The following is a 19749-nucleotide window of genomic DNA, read 5'->3' on the forward strand; positions in this document are numbered from 1 at the left end:
GTAGATTCTCACTGAAGGCATCAAAACTATGAATGAACACATGTGGAGTTATGTACTTAACAAAAAAAGGTGAAATAACTGAAAACATGTTTTATATTCTAGTTTCTTCAAAATAGCCACCCTTTGCTCTGATTACTGCTTTGCACACTCTTGGCATTCTCTCCATGAGCTTCAAGAGGTAGTCACCTGAAATGGTTTCCACTTCACAGGTGTGCCTTATCAGGGTTAATTAGTGGAATTTCTTGCTTTATCAATGGGGTTGGGACCATCAGTTGTGTTGTGCAGAAGTCAGGTTAATACACAGCCGACAGCCCTATTGGACAGCTGTTAAAATTCATATTATGGCAAGAACCAATCAGCTAACTAAAGAAAAACGAGTGGCCATCATTACTTTAAGAAATGAAGGTCAGTCAGTCCGGAAAATTGCAAAAACTTTAAATGTGTCCCCAAGTGGAGTCGCAAAAACCATCAAGCGCTACAACGAAACTGGCACACATGAGGACCGACCCAGGAAAGGAAGACCAAGAGTCACCTCTGCTTCTGAGGATAAGTTCATCCGAGTCACCAGCCTCAGAAATCGCAAGTTAACAGCAGCTCAGATCAGAGACCAGATGAATGCCACACAGAGTTCTAGCAGCAGACCCATCTCTAGAACAACTGTTAAGAGGAGACTGCGCCAATCAGGCCTTCATGGTCAAATAGCTGCTAGGAAACCACTGCTAAGGAGAGGCAACAAGCAGAAGAGATTTGTTTGGGCCAAGAAACACAAGGAATGGACATTAGACCAGTGGAAATCTGTGCTTTGGTCTGATGAGTCCAAATTTGAGATCTTTGGTTCCAACTGCCGTGTCTTTGTGAGACGTAGAAAAGGTGAACGGATGGATTCCACATGCCTGGTTCCCACTGTGAAGCATGGAGGAGGAGGTGTGATGGTGTGGGGGTGTTTTGCTGGTGACACTGTTGGGGATTTATTCAAAATTGAAGGCACACTGAACCAGCATGGCTACCACAGCATCCTGCAGCGACATGCCATCCCATCCGGTTTGCGTTTAGTTGGACGATCATTTATTTTTCAACAGGACAATGACCCCAAACACACCTCCAGGCTGTGTAAGGGCTATTTGACCAAGAAGGAGAGTGATGGAGTGCTGCGGCAGATGACCTGGCCTCCACAGTCACCGGACCTGAACCCAATCGAGATGGTTTGGGGTGAGCTGGACCGCAGAGTGAAGGCAAAGGGGCCAACAAGTGCTAAACACCTCTGGGAACTCCTTCAAGACTGTTGGAAAACCATTTCAGGTGACTACCTCTTGAAGCTCATTGAGAGAATGCCAAGAGTGTGCAAAGCAGTAATCAGAGCAAAGGGTGGCTATTTTGAAGAAACTAGAATATAAAACATGTTTTCAGTTATTTCACCTTTTTTTGTTAAGTACATAACTCCACATGTGTTCATTCATAGTTTTGATGCCTTCAGTGAGAATCTACAATGTAAATAGTCATGAAAATAAAGAAAACGCATTGAATGAGAAGGTGTGTCCAAACTTTTGGCCTGTACTGTATATTTCATTGATCCCTGTGGAATACATTTAACTTTTTTGTTATCTTGTTAAGGTTTAAGGTCAGTTACTGTGTTGCGTAATCATATTGTGTGGTAGATTGTAAATGGCAATCTGGGCAAGGGAATCTTTTCAAAGCCAAAACGGTTCATATCTCATGTGCAACTTTAAAGGGTAAATATTTATTTAGATTTTAGAGTTGTTGTTTTTCTTGTTTCGTGCTGAGGAAATGAAAATCGTGGCAGCCTTAAGCTGACCGGTGACCTTTCTTTGGAGCAAAGGTTGACCATATCTGACCACGAGACGGTTTATGACGATGTCTCCATCGGCAGTGGAAAAGCAAAAGAACTACGCTTTGCTGTCTCTGCATTTTTGAGCTGCTTCCTGTCATTTGTTTTATTGTAGAGCAGTTTCCCGAGCTTTGTTTACATACTGCATAGCAAATTGTATTCACTGGGGCTCTGAGGGATTGTGTGTGTGCGAGTGTTGGAGAGTGAGCGAGAGATGCAGGTGTTGGTTATGTTTGGCCAGCAGTTGTTGCTTCCCCGTACACACTTTTGATCTCATCTTAGTGGGAAACTGTATCATGTGAATTGCACCAGCTTGACCTTTGTGCTTTTCTTCAGGTGGACTCAATCACCAGCATGCTGAGAGGAGCAGTGGTGGCCCGGGCGTTTGAGCAGACCAAGTGCTTCACACCTGGTAGAGGATTACAAGGTAAAGCGCCGGGACTGTGATGTGCTCATTTCTCAGCATCTTTTTACCATACCTCATTACACAGTAGTCACACCATCTGAGCAAGAAATGTAAAAGTTAGTCTCTGTGTTTCATTTTCCTTGCAGTATGTCTCAGTATATGTTTCCTGCGAGGAATGTTTTTGTTATGGTGCAGCTCTGCTTCCTGGGCCTTGCTGGGCTGCACAGTGGGCCTGAGCGAAAAAAGATAATATTGGAGCTACTCCCAACCAGCACCGACACTGAGAGAAAACAGAGCACATGCTGAAAATGTCGCAGCTGCCTGCACACTGGGGCTGCAACTTCCTGTTGTGTAATGTGTGTGTGAGCACAGATGTGATTGTATAGACGTGGGGAAAGTATAGTAGGTGGATTCCAGCTCCTAAAAAAAAAAAAGGTTCCCATCTATTTTTTCCCTCTCTACATTTGCCCCTCCTCCTTCAACTATCGCAGTGCCCTTCACTCTGAAGCACTTCGTAGTGTTGAAACGGCTCCACTTAGTTACACACTCATCTCCACTTCATGGTTATTGTAGTGCTACTTACCAGTCAATGGAAAATGTGACCCTGTGCCAGCTCTTGTGCTTGTGCGTTATCTGATTATTTTGTTTTTTTACCATGTGCTTATGTGCCACCTAATCTCATGTTGGCCTTGGTGTTTAACCGCAGCTGTCTATTGTTACATGTTATCTGCCACAGGAAAATGTAGGAAATGTTACTGGAAGGGGCTAAATTTATCCTTATCATTTCCCACTGCAAATTTAAACTAACTTACAGTGCGCCCTTATAAACTGCACAACTTTGTTCAGATGACTCAGCCCTTTTTGAAGATTAGATAGAAGAAGAAAAGCAACAATTGTTGTCTTTCTTCTTTCTGTAAGTGGTGCAGACAGGCTTCCCAGACTTTGCAAAAATTAGAACTGTATCTTTTGTACCCTGGTGGTCTTTGTCCAACTATATAAGGCATTAATAAGCTCTGATATGAAAAAAGTTTGCTTATTTTGTATTCTCCAATGTGACTTTAGTGAAGAGTGGTGAGCACAAAAAGCAGAGGAGCAGATTAATATGTATATTTTCATACGTGCATCTTCCAAACACCCCGACCCAATTGGCACCCCCCCCCCCCCCCCCCCCCAATCTCAGGCTGTCTTCAAGTGAGCCCAGATATGCTTGAACTGAAAATAGGTCTGCTTGTGTTTTGTGTGTGTGTGTGTGTGGGGGGGTGTGTGTGTGTGTGCATAAATGCCCTCAGGAGGGACGTGAAGGCCTTGATCAGAGCTGATCCATCTCCACTCCAGTAATGTGTGTGGTTGATAACAGAGCAAATAGGATTATCTAACAAGTGGAGCATTCCTGCATCTGATCTCTCACTCACTCCATCGCCCTCAGACACACACACTCACACACACACACACACACACACACACACACTCCAGCCCCCCTCTGTTAAACAGCCACCATTCTATCACAGATCTCTTCTTTCGGCTCCAAAGTAAACTTCATTACGAGCCTCTCTGTCCAGTTTAAGGAGTTACATTAAATTGACAGACTTTTGCACTGCGAGGATGAGAAAGATTAAACCGTAGGCGGTCTAAAACTGGCGGTCTGCGGGATACACTAATAAAATTGGAGGTTTCTGGGTCTGTCTGACCTATAATTTTTAACTTTTCAAACAGAGCAATGGACAGAAAGAGAATGAGACCAATGTGAAGAAGAACAAAGAATGGAAAATGAATGATGGAGATGGTTTTAGAGGAAGAAAAAGAAGATCAGCAAAGCATAGAAAGATGCAGATTGTTATAATTTATTAAAATCCATCTTCCTTTTAATTATATCCTTTGCGGAAATATTTCTTCTGACTAAATAATCAATCCAGTAAATAATTTAAGTGTGTTGTACTTCTAAAGGGTTTGATGTGCTCTAACCACTTTATTACAGTAACGAAGATTTTATGACGGCAATAAACATCTCTGAAGAGAGCTGACTTGAGTCGAGGAGAAATAGAGCTGGAGAAGAAGAGATAAGGCAGAGACAAACATTGTATTCGGAGGATGAAGATGATTAAGGAAGATTAATAAGAGGAGGCTTGAAATAATGAGATCTTTTCTCTCTGTCTTCATGTTTTAATAATACAAGAGATGGATAAAAGGCAGTCGAATAAATCCACTATCTCCATGCGCAAATTGTGCCTCACAGTCGACACACATATACCTCTGCATGGCCTCTAATTCTCTGCCTGTGTGTGTTTCTGTCAGAGTTTCAGCAGGAGATGGATCCCAAGGTGAACTGCACCAAAAAGCTGCGTCTCCATGTCAAGCAGGATCCCTGGAACCTTCCCAGCAGCGTTCAGACCCTCACACAAACCATCGCTAAATATGTTGAGGGTGAGTGCGTACCTGAACTGGTCCGAATATGGTTTAAGTTTAACTTTGGTGTTTTTCAACCTGGACCCAATTTCCCCATGTTTTTGTGTATAAGTGACTAATGGGAACAACACTTTTGAAATTGGTCCAGTAATGAGCCAGAGCTCTGCAGCTGGCAGCTGCCAAACAGGCTGCAGTGTGACTGCTTAGGGCATGTTTGCACCATCACTTAACATCCACTAAACATGGTTGTTTTTGCCACTGACGGGTTGAGTCAGATTGTTATTAAAAGTGTCTGAAAATATTGTGGAAATGATCCCTACAGAGATAGACCTTTACTTTAAAGAGTAAAATCCTTTTTGTTTAATCAGAAACAGCCCTGAAATCACTATCACCACACTCACCACACTCCATAGAAATAAATGGTAATTTTAGTATGTGTAGAGCCAGCATATTTTCCACATCTAACTGGGTGAATTAAGGGTTTATTTCAACTTAACAAGTATTGGTGATTACTCTTAGTTGAATGAACAGCAGAAAGACAAGTTTTTTAAATGGAGTCTGGTGGCTTTGGCAAGAGGGTTTTCGGGTCTGTTTCTAGTTAAACAAAAAGGATTTTACTCTTTAACAAAATGGTTGATGACATTTTTGTCAAAGACTAAGATTGTTTTTGTTCAACCAGAAACAGCACAAAATTGCTATCACCAAACCCACCAGGCTTCATTTAAATAAACAGTAATTTTATCATTGTAAAACATACCTCATTCAAAGTTGACAGAATCAAAATAAAGTCACAAATGTTGTCCTGGTTCTTCTTTCTGCTGTTCCAACAATCAACGACTCAGGTTTGGTTTAAATAAATCCTTAATTTACCCAGTTAGATGTGAAAATATGCTGACTTTATACACGCTAAAATCACTGTTTATTTGAAAGGAGTCTGGTGGCTTTGGCGATAAATATTTCGAGTCCGTCCCTGGTTAAACAATAAGGACTCTAATCTTTGAAAAAAGGTCTATCTCTGTCGGGATCCTTTCCCTAATGTTGTCAGGCACTTTGAATAATAATCTGAGCCAGTCAGTGGCAAAAGGAAACACTTTCAGTGGACGTACATTGACGTTTCAAACATACTCTCTGTGTTACATTGCAGCCTGTTTCGACGGCGCCGTTGACAGCGCTCTCGCTCTACTGGATCCGTTATAAAAATTATTGTTCCCATTAGTCAAAATAATGAAGTTATCCTTTAACACACACACACACTGCTCTTACAGTGTTTGGGGCCTTAGACACACAGCCACATATAGTATTTATAATGGAAAGGAATTCTGGGCTTGGGAGGTAATGTACATTAAATTGACCAATCCTCCAGTGTGCCTCATCATGTTTATTGGATGCAGTAATAGCCCCTGTTTCAGTTGTGTGGGTACAAGCAGTCCCAGACCACTAACTGCTGTTTTTAAACTTTAAACCTAAAACCATCCTGGGATACATAAATCGGGGCCACATTGTTGAAGCTGAAAACTAACAAGTTAAACATCCAAAGAGCCGCGCTATTTGAGTTTCCCTTGATTTTTTTTAAATCTAGATAGGCAGTTCAGCCTCATTAATTCCCAACGGGAGTGTGTGGTTTTGTGTTTGTTAGCACACGGATTAAACACACAGACACAAATGTACATACAGACACACCCCAGGCAAACACAGTGAGCTACAATCTGCCCCGACCCGAGCCCCGGCCACATGACACTCCTGGGAAAGGTGAGCTGGCGGTCACCACTGAGAAAGTACAAATAAGCAGAGTTAATATTAATACGCAGCTTGGCCTGTGTTCACCACTTTTTTTTATTTTTTTATTTTTTTTATATCTCTCCCCATGATGGCTTTTTCATGCAGTGCAGCATCCTGCCAAGCTTCCCGCGGCTCTGATATGACTATAAACAAATGCGGATTTATGTTATTATCTTTGCCTGTGGCTGGTTTTTATGATGCAGTTGGTTTTTTTCTTATATGTGAAGATAAACAGCCGTGGAGCTGGGACTGAGCAGAAGACTCATACAGCTCCGGCCTATTTATGACTTTAAAGGGTTGAGTTTATAGTATAGGTCATACTATTGCAGTGGAGGAGAAAGGCTCTTTGGGAGTTGATATAAGATTGTTCACTGCCTCACTGGATTGCTTTTATTTGTTTCCTTCAGAGGTGAAGACACGGCTGCTCTTGGTGCTACTACAGTACACAGGTTTGTCTCACTCTCCTCCTGCATTAGAACAAAAATACAGAAAACAATAGAGGCTCAAACTTTAAATGTTAATGCATTGTGCACATAAATAATAAATAAATAAACCACACCGTTCAGACACAGCATCCTCTCCTGGTAACCTAAACTGTGAGCTCCATTCAAGTAACAGTGAAGAAAGAAACAAGGGAGAAAACTGGAAAATGCAAGCGAGGAATGGAAATCAGAATCACAGACTCAGACAGAGAGAGTTTTACAAACAAAACAGGAAGGTGAGAACTGAACAGTTCAGAAGCAAATGACGTAAACATCTGCAATAATCCTAGAGCATAATAAAAGCACAAAGGTAGAGGTGGAGCTCTGCAACTTTCTTAAAATGGCCAGCTATCAATTTCCTAAAGCCACACCTGGATAGATTTTTGTATAAGGATGCATTTTTTCTTACTGAAAAATAAAAAAGTAACCCTTAACATACAGTGAATCCACCCTCTGCCTGTGTGAACTTATATATTGTCCCTATAGAGTGCTGCAGGGTGACATTTTACTGTAGGGCAGTGCGGAAGTTTACATCACTCTGGTTTCCTTGTCAAAATAGCCTATGGGATTTTTCCACTGGATTTTGGATTACTGCAGGAAATAAGCTCTGTGGTAAACAAGAGGTTATAATACTTGCACATTTTGTGTTTTCTAGCAAGATAATCTTCAAAAACTAACACCGCTTTTAGGCTTTTTGAAGTGTTTAGTGTGTAAAACGCGTCGGACTAAAAAAATGGACCACACCACTGTCACATGACTTAGGGTGTTTTCACACTCAGCCCTCTAAATGGACTCAAAAAAGTGACTCAGCATTTTTTGCACAAATGTGAACACTCCACTCCCCTCCCCTCTGAAGCGAACCATGTTTTCGGTTTGCTTCAAGTTCTCTAGATCACATATTGTTGCACTGGGATGCTTGAAAAAACAGACAAACCCACATCGGCCTGTAACACTTGCTAGGACACAGGATGAGGAGTAGTTTGGTCCACAGAAGATACTTCAAGTCTTCAGATGTGGAGTGTAAAATACTTAAAACGGCAACAGTCTAAGGTACACAGGAACCTCAGATTTTAACTTCATCTGAAAGAGAGGGGCTTCATAACCGCACTGCAGTTCCATGTCAAAGGGTAGGGTTATAGTGTGACCAGAGAGAGAACCGAGTCCCTTTTCTGTAGATCCACTTTTTGGTCCACTTTAAGAGAACTTAGTTTGGTTTGTTTAAAAAGGACTGTATGAAAACACCCCTAATGTCACCACCACAATAAGGCTGTAAAGCCGTGTTTGGCGTGATGACACTCTCTAGTCTCATTTAGCCACTTTCTAGCAACATAGAAGCTTCAAAGTTCAAGAGGGGGGTATTTAATGACGCATTTTATGTTGTAGTACAAAACATGAAAGTCTTCTAATATTGTATTAACCACTGACCTTATTTCCGGCATCTAACTAGAAAAACATCAGGAAAAAAAACCCTTGACTTGAGATGAAAAGACCATTCCTGGAGCACTCATTTCTGCTGAGCCTGTTTTGTTACTCTATTCTTTTTTTTTTTTTTTTAATCTTCTGTTCATGTTCTTTTTCATAAAAAAACAACAACAACTGAACAAAGTAAATGAAAATGTAGCACCAACAACTTAGACTTCAACAGCACCAGTTCAGTAGATACTATTAAAACAGCAGTGCTGAACTCTTGAGAGAAACTGTTGATAAGATGATTTAATAAGAAAAAGTAGAGAGAGGTAGATTTCTTTTTCTGAGTCCATGGTGGGCTTGGTTAATAGTGTCAAAGAGTTTGCAGCCGTGTCTTATGACACATTATTCATTTCTGAGGGGTTCATGAACTCATTTTTAACTCGGTGGATTGCAGAACTTTTTCAGGGGGCCTATTTCTCAGGAAATTATGGCAGCAATTATTTTCCACTCGGGCACACCTGTCATTTGCTCTCGTTTTTTTCCTGATACAATATTTAATACCTGGGAGATTTTTGGGAAGGGAGGAAAAAAAAGCAGTCAAGGCTTTTTGTCACCTTAGTGAAAGCTTGCCACAGCGTAGTCAGATCATGAAAGTCTGTTTAATTATCATAACAAACTCATGCTATCACTTCTTTTCTTTTAACCTCTTACCTTTACACCTCACATCTCTTTTTTATCTTCACTGACTCAATTTTGTACAACTTTCCTTTTATTCTTCTCGCTTACTTTTACTGTTTTTACTTTTTAAACATGGGTTTCCTCTCAGCCTCACGTTCTCTTTGTTGCCCCTCCAGACTCGGAGATCCAGTTGCGTCGAGACATGGTGTTCTGTCAGTCTCTAGTTGCAGCTGTGTGTGCCTTCTCTGAGCACCTACTGGCTGTCCTCAACCAGGTAAATTACACATATGTCTTGTCTGGAATTGGAAATTAAAAACATGACCAAACAGTGACATACAGAAATGCAGTAAGCAGCATCATCCTACATAACAGCAAAAAATATTTGCCTCAGCTCACTGCCTAGCTTGTTTGTATCCACTCTCAGTTTCACAATGTAGGCAGGGAACTGGACCAAGACAGCTCGGACCCTCAGGACCTTCAGGAGGCCCAGGAAGCCAGTCGCCGTTGGCTGGAACAGATCGCCAGCGCTGGGCTGCTCCTCCACTTCCAGTCCCTCCTCTCCCCCAATCTGGTGAGCAGCAGACGAGCCTCAGCTCTCAGTTAATCTTCTTTAACAGACACTTGAAAAACTGGACTCACTGTCTGTATACTCTCATAACCATATGGATATGTAAACTGGCCGATGCCGTAGTTGTGCACAGGCAAAATACCGCCACTTTCATACAACTGCACATATATTTGCATTGCAAACATTTTGGATTTGACCTAAATTAAGTCTTTGATTGTCACAGTGGTGCAGTGGTTAGCATTGTCGCCTCACAGCAGGAGGGTTCCTGGTTCGAACGCAGGGTGGGGGGTTTGCATGTTCTACCCGTGTCAGTGTGGGTTTTCTCCAGGTACTCCGGTTTCCTCCCAAAGTCCAAAGACATGCAGGTTAATTGGTGACTCTAAATTGTCCGTGAATGTGAGTGTGAATGGTTGTCTGTCTCTATGTGTCAGCCCTGTGATAGTCTGGTGACCTGTCCAGGGTGTACCCTGCCTCTCGCCCAGTGTCAGCTGGGATAGGCTCCAGCCCCCCTGCGACCCTCAACAGGATAGGTGGTTCCAGAAAATGAATGAATGAATAAGTCTTTTGTTACATATTTTCCTTCTGCACCCTCCAATATGCTCACATTCTGATATAAAACCAAAAAACAAACAGTATAACAAACAAATACAATCATACATCAAACAATATGAATCACTGGGTTACAAAAACTTTCGGGACTTGAATTATGCAACATTCAACTTTTGCTTTTCCCCCTGAGTATATGTGATTGTGAGCTATAGCTAAGCAAATAAGACGTGCGTTTTGTATTTTACCATCATCAATCAAGGTGCCACTACCAGGCTGCGTGGCAGACAGTAAAACATTCACTAGAATGTGCTGAGTTTAATACACAGTCTGCCCGCAGTGACTGTGTAGGGATGTGGTCTGAATCATTGAGGTGTGCCGCTGATTCTGCAGAGCCAGATCCGACAGCCGACCTCCCTCATGTGTTTCTCAAATAACAGTCATGTGGATAGATTGCTGTTTAGGCTGGAGCTGTGTCTGGGGATATTGTGGAAATATCCCAAACAGCCAACAACCAAAAACACACTAAATTTTGAGCTGTTAAAAACTCAGCCAGAGGATTCATTAAGGCAGCCGAAATAGTTTTACATTTTAACCCCATGTACACTTCATGTCTGAGAGAGCTCTGTTGATCTGTCTCTTCATTTTTGACCTTTGAACTTCAAGTTTCAATTGATGCCTTCACCAAGTAGATACTAATACTATTTTCACCTTGGAACTGCAGGGACAGTCTCAGAAACATGGATTCAGACAGTCAGGGTTTGTTACATCACAAACTTGAGGAACGTAAACATCACACTAAGGCAAAACAAGGAATATCAGAGAAGAACAGGGTGCTTATCTGTGCTGTAAACCAGCCTTGAAATAGCCTGAAGCATGTTACCTTCATGAGAATTATTAATCCTCTATCTTATTTTGGAAAGAAACTTGAGACATGCTCAAGTAGTCTTTTGGCTTTGGTGTCAGGCCACTCTGTTCTCTGCATGAATTTAAGTCAGTGCAGTGAAAAGACCATCCAGAGAGGAGTTCATTATGAGTAGCCACAGTGGATCGCTAAAATTGAGCTCAGCACACACTGTGACCTCATCGAGATCCATTAACCTTTCCCGTCAAGGTTTTTTTTAATATTTTCAAAGTTGTCTCCGACCCTGTTAGCTAAAGGGTTGTAATATATTCTTTCAAAGCAGTTATTTCCTCATGGTTTAATTTATACACTTTGCATCATCAACCACATAGAAAAACATTTTTTTTATTGGATGAGGTACTTCAATTTAGTTTCTATTTCTGCCGTCTTTCTCTGGGAATTAGAAACACAGGAAGTGCTTTAAAAGTGTATTTTGGATGACCGTTTATTTAGGTTAGACGAGTGTGCGGCTGACGTCAGGTCCCCAGAAATGATGTTTTCCTCTTTTCCCTCCTGGACTGACGTCTCTGTCTTTCTCCCTGTCGCCCTCTTTTCCTTTATTTCTCGAGACATTTCTCTTTCAAGTGTCCCTGTGGAGCAAAACAGGGTCTCAGTACCTGCAGGTGATTCCAGCGAAATCTCAGCACGCTCCTTTTTAGGGCATCACATGAAAGGCAGCATGAGTCAAACTGGGGATGCTGTGGGTGTGTGCCTCTGTGTTAGGGTTTTTGTGTATACTGAATGCGTGTGTGTCGGGGGGGAGTGTATTTATGCGAGGCGCTTTGAGATAAACTTGCCCACACACGGCAGGCACTGCTTGGCAGGGCGATGGGTACCCCTCCGTCACATGTCGGGCCATCTCGAATGTGTCTTTAGAAAAAGGACCTAATCCTCTTTCACCGCTGCTCTGTTTATCCCTCTGCATGTGGTGGATGAAGAGGAGCGGAGAGAGAAAGAAGAAAGAAGAAGGGGGAAGGGGCGGTGACAGAGGAGTGCAGAGTGTCACAATCCCAAATATTGGAGCCGCTATCGCTGTGGCCACAAGCAGATGTGCTTGTTTGTGTGTGAGGATGCTGAGTGCATGTTTGAAAAGGAAACACACATTCAGAGACATAAACAAACAAGCTAAAGCAAACAGTAAAACAGACAGACGTACGCTTACACACATTGTCATACATACAACACTAGCTGACGCCTCAGATGAGCATCTCGTCACACAGTCAGAAAAGTTTCTTATATGATGCTATTCTCTGTGCCTTTTTTTCTTAAAGGGACAGTTGACTCAAAAATCAAAATACACGTTTTTCCTCATACCTGTAGTGCTAGCTAGTGTTAGATTGCTCAGTGGTGCTAGGTGAGCTAGCAGTAGGTGCACACTTATATCATGATAAAACATTTTTTTTAATCATGTTAATCGCATGCTGCTATTTTTGCTGCCACCCGCTTTCAGGGGCAATAGATGACTAAGTTTTAATGCTAAAGTGATGATAGAGGTATCATATGAAACTAGAAGACCTAAGGAATCCCGTTGCAACCGTGTTATGCTAGCTAAATAACACTTCAAAGTTAGGCTAAATTTTGGTGAGAGAAAAACAGCATGGCCATTTTCACAGAGGTGCCTTGATCTCTCCTGTCAATATATCTGAATGAAAATGAGTTCTGTGGTTACCCATAAGCCTCCCCTTTACAGACATGTCAATTTTATGTTAATCCCATACAGTTTTGGTACAAACTATGCACTTTATTCATGCAGAATTTATTGCAGATTTATGACTAGAATAACTTGACGAACAGTGCTGAGCTACATCTCAAATTAATCTTCAGGTTTCCAGCTTTCAGGTGATACATACCACTTATATATAGCATCTACTGTTGACCTGCTATCTCACCCAAAAGACAAAAATCGGCCTACAGTATGAGGGTCTCAGAGGGTTAATTGCTTGCTGCTATTTTATCTTTTGAACAACACTGTAGTAGCAGTGCAGCACTGACTTGAAATAAATAAAGCTAGATGTCAAGATCACAAAGTAAATGTCTTTGCATTCATTTTATTCCCAATCAAACACTGGTAAGAATTGCTTCACATACTTTATACGGACTTCAAAACTGTTGAAATGCAAAGTTATGGAATTTTAAACCTGCAAAAAAAAGTGTGATTTATCACTATTAACTGTTGAAATTCACTGATTCATTGCAATTAGAAATATGAATTATTTAACTGCCCTATCTCATTGTATTCAAGAGAAGGCAGACATCTCTACAGCAGATATCTCCAACTCTCTGCAACTCACACCAAAACAATCTTGATCAATGAACAGCACTGCAGGTAAAAGGAAAAATATGCATATTTGACTTGAGGTACTTTACTGGCTTTGTTCTTGGTATTATTTCCATGTTATGTTATCGAATATGATTGTGCATATAGTTATATCAAGCTGTGGACGGGGCCTTTCTGCATCTCTTCAGATATGTATGAATGAAATGAAATTTATTTTTGAACATGAGAATCAACAAGGAAGCATTTTTCACATAACATTTCTCACAGAAAATAAATTAAAGGTCTCTACATGTTCAAAAAAGGAGAAGGCAGAAGCTAACTTATGTTTACCTTCCCCTTTTATACATCTTAATTTTCTAACATGGCTACTGTTTATTTTATCAAAGTACCGCCATTTATCCAAATAAGAAACTCTTGATTCATCTGAGGTAGTTAGTTCTGGAAATAAAAAACAATATATACTGAAAATATAATACAAGAGAATATTTGAAAAAAAGGAAAGAAATGCAGACTTTATGGCTAAACAATTCAGTACAACCTCTTAAAGTGGAAATGAAACATTTGGCCCACCTTCACCTCAATTGTTATAGTTTTCTAATGTGAGAATTTTAAACTGTCTTTTGAATTGAGCAATGTGTTTACTTTCTTTGATCGTTACAGGTAAATTATTCCACAACCTCACCCCATTGACAGATATGCACATGCTTTTGAGTGTGGTACGCACCTTGGATTGTAAGAGATTCCCTCTCCTTCTTAAATTATAACCACTTTCTCTTTCTTTAAACCATTTTTGTATGTTGTTAGGGAGTAAGTTGTTTTTGGCTTTGTAAATAATTTGTGTGGTCTTGAGATCCACTATATCCATACATTTTAATGTTTGTAATTTTAAAAATAAATCATTTGTTTGTGCATTATAGCCAACATTGCTAACTATTCTCTTGCCTTTTTCTGCATGGTGCATATTGTCTTTAGGGTGGATTTGTAGGTATTACCCCACACCTCAGCACAATAGGACAGATAAGGAAGAAAAAGCGAGCAGTATAGAATGTACATTGTTTTCTGATTCAGTATGTATCTGACTTTTCGAAGTATACCATTAGTCTTTGCCAATTTAGAGCAAATGTGTTTGACTTGCGGTTTCCAGCTGAGATTGTGATCAATTATTACTCCCAGGAAGGAATTTTCATATACTCTTTCTAATCTGGTGTTATCACACAGTACTTCAATGGTTAAGTCTAAATTTTGCGTTTCCCAAAAATCATATATTTGGTTTTCTTTATATTGAGAGATAATTTATTTGTATCAAACCACAGTTTTAGCTTGGCTAGCTCTTCAGAGATGATCTTTAACAGCTGTTGGAGGTTCTCTCCTTTATAAAAGATATTTGTGTCATCTGCAAAAATTACAAATTTCAAAATATTGGAAGTATTAATAATATCATTTATGTATAATATAAATAATTTTGGTCCCATTATTGATCCTTGTGGTACACCGCAAGTTATATTTAGGAGCATTGACTTTTCCTCTCCCATCTGCACAAACTGTTGTCTATGTTCTAAATAACTTTTTATCCAACTGAGCCCTACACCCCTAATCCCATATCTTTCCAGTTTTTGAAGCAAAATATGATGATTAATTGTGTCAAAGGCCTTTTTAAGGTCAATAAATACCCCTATGGCAAACTTCTTGCCATCAATGCTGGTAGTTAGTTTTTCCACAAGGTCAATTAGAGCCAAAGATGTAGATCGATTTGGTCTAAAACCATATTGACTATCAGTTAAGATCTCATGCTTATCAATAAAACTGTCCAATCTGGTGGCAAATATCTTCTCCAAGATTTTAGAAAATTGGGGAAGCAATGAAATTGGCCTGTAGTTAGTATAAAGATTCTGCTCACCAGCTTTAAAGATGGGAATGACTTTAGCTATTTTCATCTTAATGGGAAAGGTGCCCAGTTTCAGTGAGAGATTGCAGATATGTGCAATCGGATCTGCTATAGCTACAATTACTTGTTTAATTAAGAATAAATCAATATCATCACAATCCCTTGATGTCTTGTTCTTAAAATTATTAACAATGTCAATTATTTCGGTTTTATCTGTATCTCTCAAAAAAATAATAGTTGAGTTTCTTTCTTCAAAAATTTGTGAGACACCTCGCCCTTGTGGAGGGATTATCTCATCGGCCAGCTTGGGCCCGACATTTACAAAGAATCTGTTGAAGCCTGCCACCACTTCATCACTGTTTTTAATTATCTTACCATTATCAAGAAATTCATTTGGAAATCCAGCACTTGTTTTTTTTCTTCTAATAATTGAATTTAAAATATTCCAGGTGCCCTTTATGTTATTTTTATTGGTTTCCAACAATTTACTATAATAATCTTTCTTACATTTTCTTAGAATATCCGTTAGTTTATTTTTATATGTCTTATATTTAATTTCTTTTTCCTCAGTTCTGTGCTTGATAAAGTCTTTATATAATTTATTCTTTTTTTTGCAGGCATTCAACAGACCCCCTGTAAACCAGGGGTTATCTGGACGTTTTGATGTTTTCTTTGGTTGCTGAATTGGACAGTTTTTATGATATAAAGTCAAAAAAGTATTAAGGAATAAGTTATAAGATGACTCAACATCCTCCTTTTCATAAACATTCCTCCAGTCTTGAACTAACAGATCATTTCTGAATGTATTCAGGGTGTCATCTGTTCTTAATCTCCTCTGCATGTTTATTTTGCTGCTGTCTAAGTTCTTGTGATTACATTCATGGATAACAAACACCGGCAGATGGTCAGTGATATTGTTTATTAATAATCCACTTTCTAAATTACTGGTCATATTATTAGTAAGAATATTGTCTATTACTGTTGCTGAGTGGGTGGTAATTCTACTTGGTTTGGTTATACTAGGATATAGGCCCTTACTGTACATTGCATCTATAAATTCCTCTATTGCAGGTGATTTATTTGGATTTAAGAAGTCTATATTATAGTCCCCGCATAAAAAAGCAACCTTCTGCTCGGTGTTTGAAACCATGGCCTCAAACACATCTTTAAAACTTTCAATGCTAGAGTTGGGTGCTCTATAGACACAGCTAACAATGACATTCTTCATTTTACCCATATCAATTTCAACAGTAATACATTCACAGATGTCATCAATCACAGTCGTCATACTCTCTACTATCCTATACTTTAACCTGTTGTCCACATACAGTGCGACTCTTCCACCCTTTTTATTTGCTCTATTCACAAAGTTGAAATTATAACCTTCTAATTCAAAGTCGGTCCCTTTGTCATAGCTAAGCCAGCTCTCAGAAATAGCGATTACATTAAATTGCATGGTGTAATGCTGTAGATAGTCTCTGATCTTATTAAAATTTGCGTATAGACTCCTACTATTGAAGTGTACGATTGATATACCATGCTCTAAATTGAATTTCTCCTTAAATTGGTTTTCGGTGTAATAACAACAATTGCTTAGTTTAAAAAAGGACATACAGAGTTGTCATAAAACTAAAGTGACACTGGTGGTTTGTTCACAAGAAAATATATTACACAAGAAAAATCCATAATCTGTAGTCACCACCTGCCCACAAGCTGACACATGAAACACACTCATAAACTCAAACTCAGCCAGCTTTGGTTAAAAAATGGTAGAAGACTATATGACTCTTCTAAAGGTGTTTATCAAGGATTAATGCCGGGCCTTTAGATCATCAGTAAGAGGCTGCCTGGTCTTCTTTAACCTTACTCCTTCAAGGTGCAGGGTATTGATCAGCTCATTAAACCACAGCTTGACTGTGGGAACCTCCTTTTCCTTCAAAACATTTTTTTATTGTGATTAACCTATGAGAAGAGGCTATTTTGCATGATTCATACTTTTAATTTTACTACTCACAAACATGGGTGACCGTGAGCTGCAGAACAGCTTTAGTGCTCTTTGGCACAGGCTGTATGAGTCTCTGTTCTCCCAAAAGATATTAGTTTTTCTCCGAAATCTCCCATGATGTTCAGTTGCCTGAAGAGTGGCTTAACATTCACATCATTTTCATAGTTCATTCTACTATTCTGTGACCCCTTATGCCCTCTATGGACGTGTCTGCATTATGTCCGTACACTCATTTCTTTCATGTTTTTGCGCTCCTATAACATTGTCAGACTCACGATGGGTAGTTGACAAAGAGAAGCATCAAAATGGATGCAGCAGAACCAGAGGTTTTGTCTTTGTAACTCAATGCTTTCCTCTTCCTTGCCAGTACCTGTCCTACATTACCCACAATGCAACTCGACCACCCACAGTTAAGTTGGAGGTTCAGGGGTGCTATACCAACAGCAGCTTCTATAGTTGAAACAGGGCTTCCTGGTCATAATCCAACAGCACGCGGCCAAGTTAGCTTCTCAGATCAAGGACAGAAACTTGTCCAATAGATTTGAAATTAGCTGTTGTAGGCTGACTATATACGAGTGTGACTGTTCGTCAGTGCCCTCTCTGACCCTGATGAAGACACGATTGTAGTGAAATGTTAGTCTGTTTGCACTTTTAATGGGTGTATATCTGTCAGTGTGCTCCGGTCCTTTCTTCTCCATTGGAAAGCAGCTAACGTAGCCTTGAGTCTCAGGTCTGGTAACCTTGCTTCTTTATAAATCCCAACCCCATTGTCAGAGTAAATGTATGTTTCCTGCAAATCACCGATATGTAACATCTGCTCCTTATTATATAGTGGATACAATGAAACTTTATGTTTCTTTATGTTTCAACAACACCGAGGTCAACATCTTCTTTTTTGTGACTGAGCTATAAATCCACACCCAGATTTTTTCCATTTTCAAACTTATCGTCCTCAGCCCCAACTGATACTGACTCAAGAGGCATCACTTCACACATCTCTCTCTCCGGAGCCACAAAAGGCTTTATACGACCTTCTCACAAATGCAATACTACCCCCCAAGAGTTCCCCTTTAATTTGTCATCTGTGTGTATCTACTTTTACTACGGAAATGATCTGAATACTTCCTCCTCCACTACTTTCTCACGAGTATGCTGTCTTTCTCTCTTCAGACTGACGAGCAGGCCATGTTGGAGGACACTCAGGTGGCTCTAATTGACCTGGAGAAGGTTACGTTCTACTTCCAGCAGTTTGAAGGGGAGCCGCTGGTGGCCAGTATGTACACAGACTTTTTTCTTACATTTGACTTGCTTTTTTGAAAACATTATAGTCTCATTGTTCCTACTGTGTTCTGTGAAAATGAGATTGAGCTTTAATTTTGCCTCCTCTCCTCTCGTCTCCTCCCCTCTCCTCTTGCAGATATGCCCATGTCATATCAGGTGGAGGGCACCCGTCAGGCCTTGAAAGTTTGCTTCCACCTTGAGAGTTTCTACTTCTCCCAGCTGCCTCACAGGCTGAAAAACGGAGGAGGCATCAAAATCTACCCTGTGCTCTTCACACAAGGTATAGTGAGCCTGGTTAGGGAACTTTAAGTCAGCAGGTTGTGCAGAGATGAAAGGCACTTTACAGATGATTGGAAACACCAGCAGGTAGATGCACAGTATATGCAGTGGCTTTTTCACTTTATTTTTCACTCTTTTCGTTTTATCCCTTTCTAGCGCTGGAGAGTATGGAGGGTTACTACTACAGAGACAATGTGTCAGTGGAGGAATACCAGGCCCAAATCAATGCTGCCTCGTTGGATAAGGTTAAACAGTACTACAAAAGACTGAGGTACGTTACACAAGACGCACACTTTGAAACTACATATCCTGTGTGATTTGGCAGTTTTTCAGATCTAATATAAATCAAGACGACCCGTTCAGTCGGGCTTGACTCTCAACACCCAGCAGGACCTCAAGGTGATTGGCTGAGAGCAACACAGCGGGAGTGTTTTATGATTGGTTGTGAACACTCGCAGCAGGGGCAGCGGTGATTGGATGAGAGTGCCCAGCGTGTCACCAGCGCTGATGTAGTGTTTCTGTGCAGCTGCTGCACTCAGTTACCTCACACCCCATTGGTTTGCTGCACACCCGAGACCTTCTGTGATTGGCCAGGCGTGGACAATTTAATGAGGTGGAAACAGATACGAAGACACAGACACTTCTGGGAGTTGAAAATAAGGGCCTGACTTTATTTAATCTCCTGAATGTGTGAGTGAGTGTCAGACCTATATAGTATGCAGTCTGAATATCAATGCAGTCTCATATTAGATGCCACCTTGTTTATTCCAGTGACTGAGAATCACATTTAAACCAGCTGTGTATAAAATGATGTGAGTGCCTGTGAATGCACAAGGCACATTAAGAATTCATAATGAGAAAATCTAAGAGACTGTGTAATTTAGACACAAGATGTGGCTTTTATGAAATGTCCTATGCTGGTGGAAGTGCAGAAAGATCTACAGCTTACACCTGATCCTCTTGAAGTCTGATAATTGGACTCTCTGTTATCATAGAGAG

General features: G+C 40.3%; 1 protein-coding gene across 1 annotated transcript in view; it reads left to right on the forward strand.

Annotated features, from left to right (window-relative positions):
- Positions 1 to 19749, forward strand: part of prex2 (phosphatidylinositol-3,4,5-trisphosphate-dependent Rac exchange factor 2) — a 130443-nt gene that overhangs the window by 82731 nt on the left and 27963 nt on the right. Inside the window, exons 29-36 of the mRNA XM_033638992.2 lie at positions 2183 to 2273; positions 4545 to 4673; positions 6842 to 6883; positions 9181 to 9278; positions 9429 to 9575; positions 18361 to 18463; positions 18608 to 18751; positions 18907 to 19021. Of these exons, the coding sequence (XP_033494883.1) occupies positions 2183 to 2273; positions 4545 to 4673; positions 6842 to 6883; positions 9181 to 9278; positions 9429 to 9575; positions 18361 to 18463; positions 18608 to 18751; positions 18907 to 19021 (869 nt within the window). The remainder of the gene's footprint in view (positions 1 to 2182; positions 2274 to 4544; positions 4674 to 6841; positions 6884 to 9180; positions 9279 to 9428; positions 9576 to 18360; positions 18464 to 18607; positions 18752 to 18906; positions 19022 to 19749) is intronic.

Source organism: Epinephelus lanceolatus, chromosome 20 (assembly GCF_041903045.1).
Source record: "Epinephelus lanceolatus isolate andai-2023 chromosome 20, ASM4190304v1, whole genome shotgun sequence".
NCBI lineage: Eukaryota > Metazoa > Chordata > Actinopteri > Perciformes > Serranidae > Epinephelus > Epinephelus lanceolatus.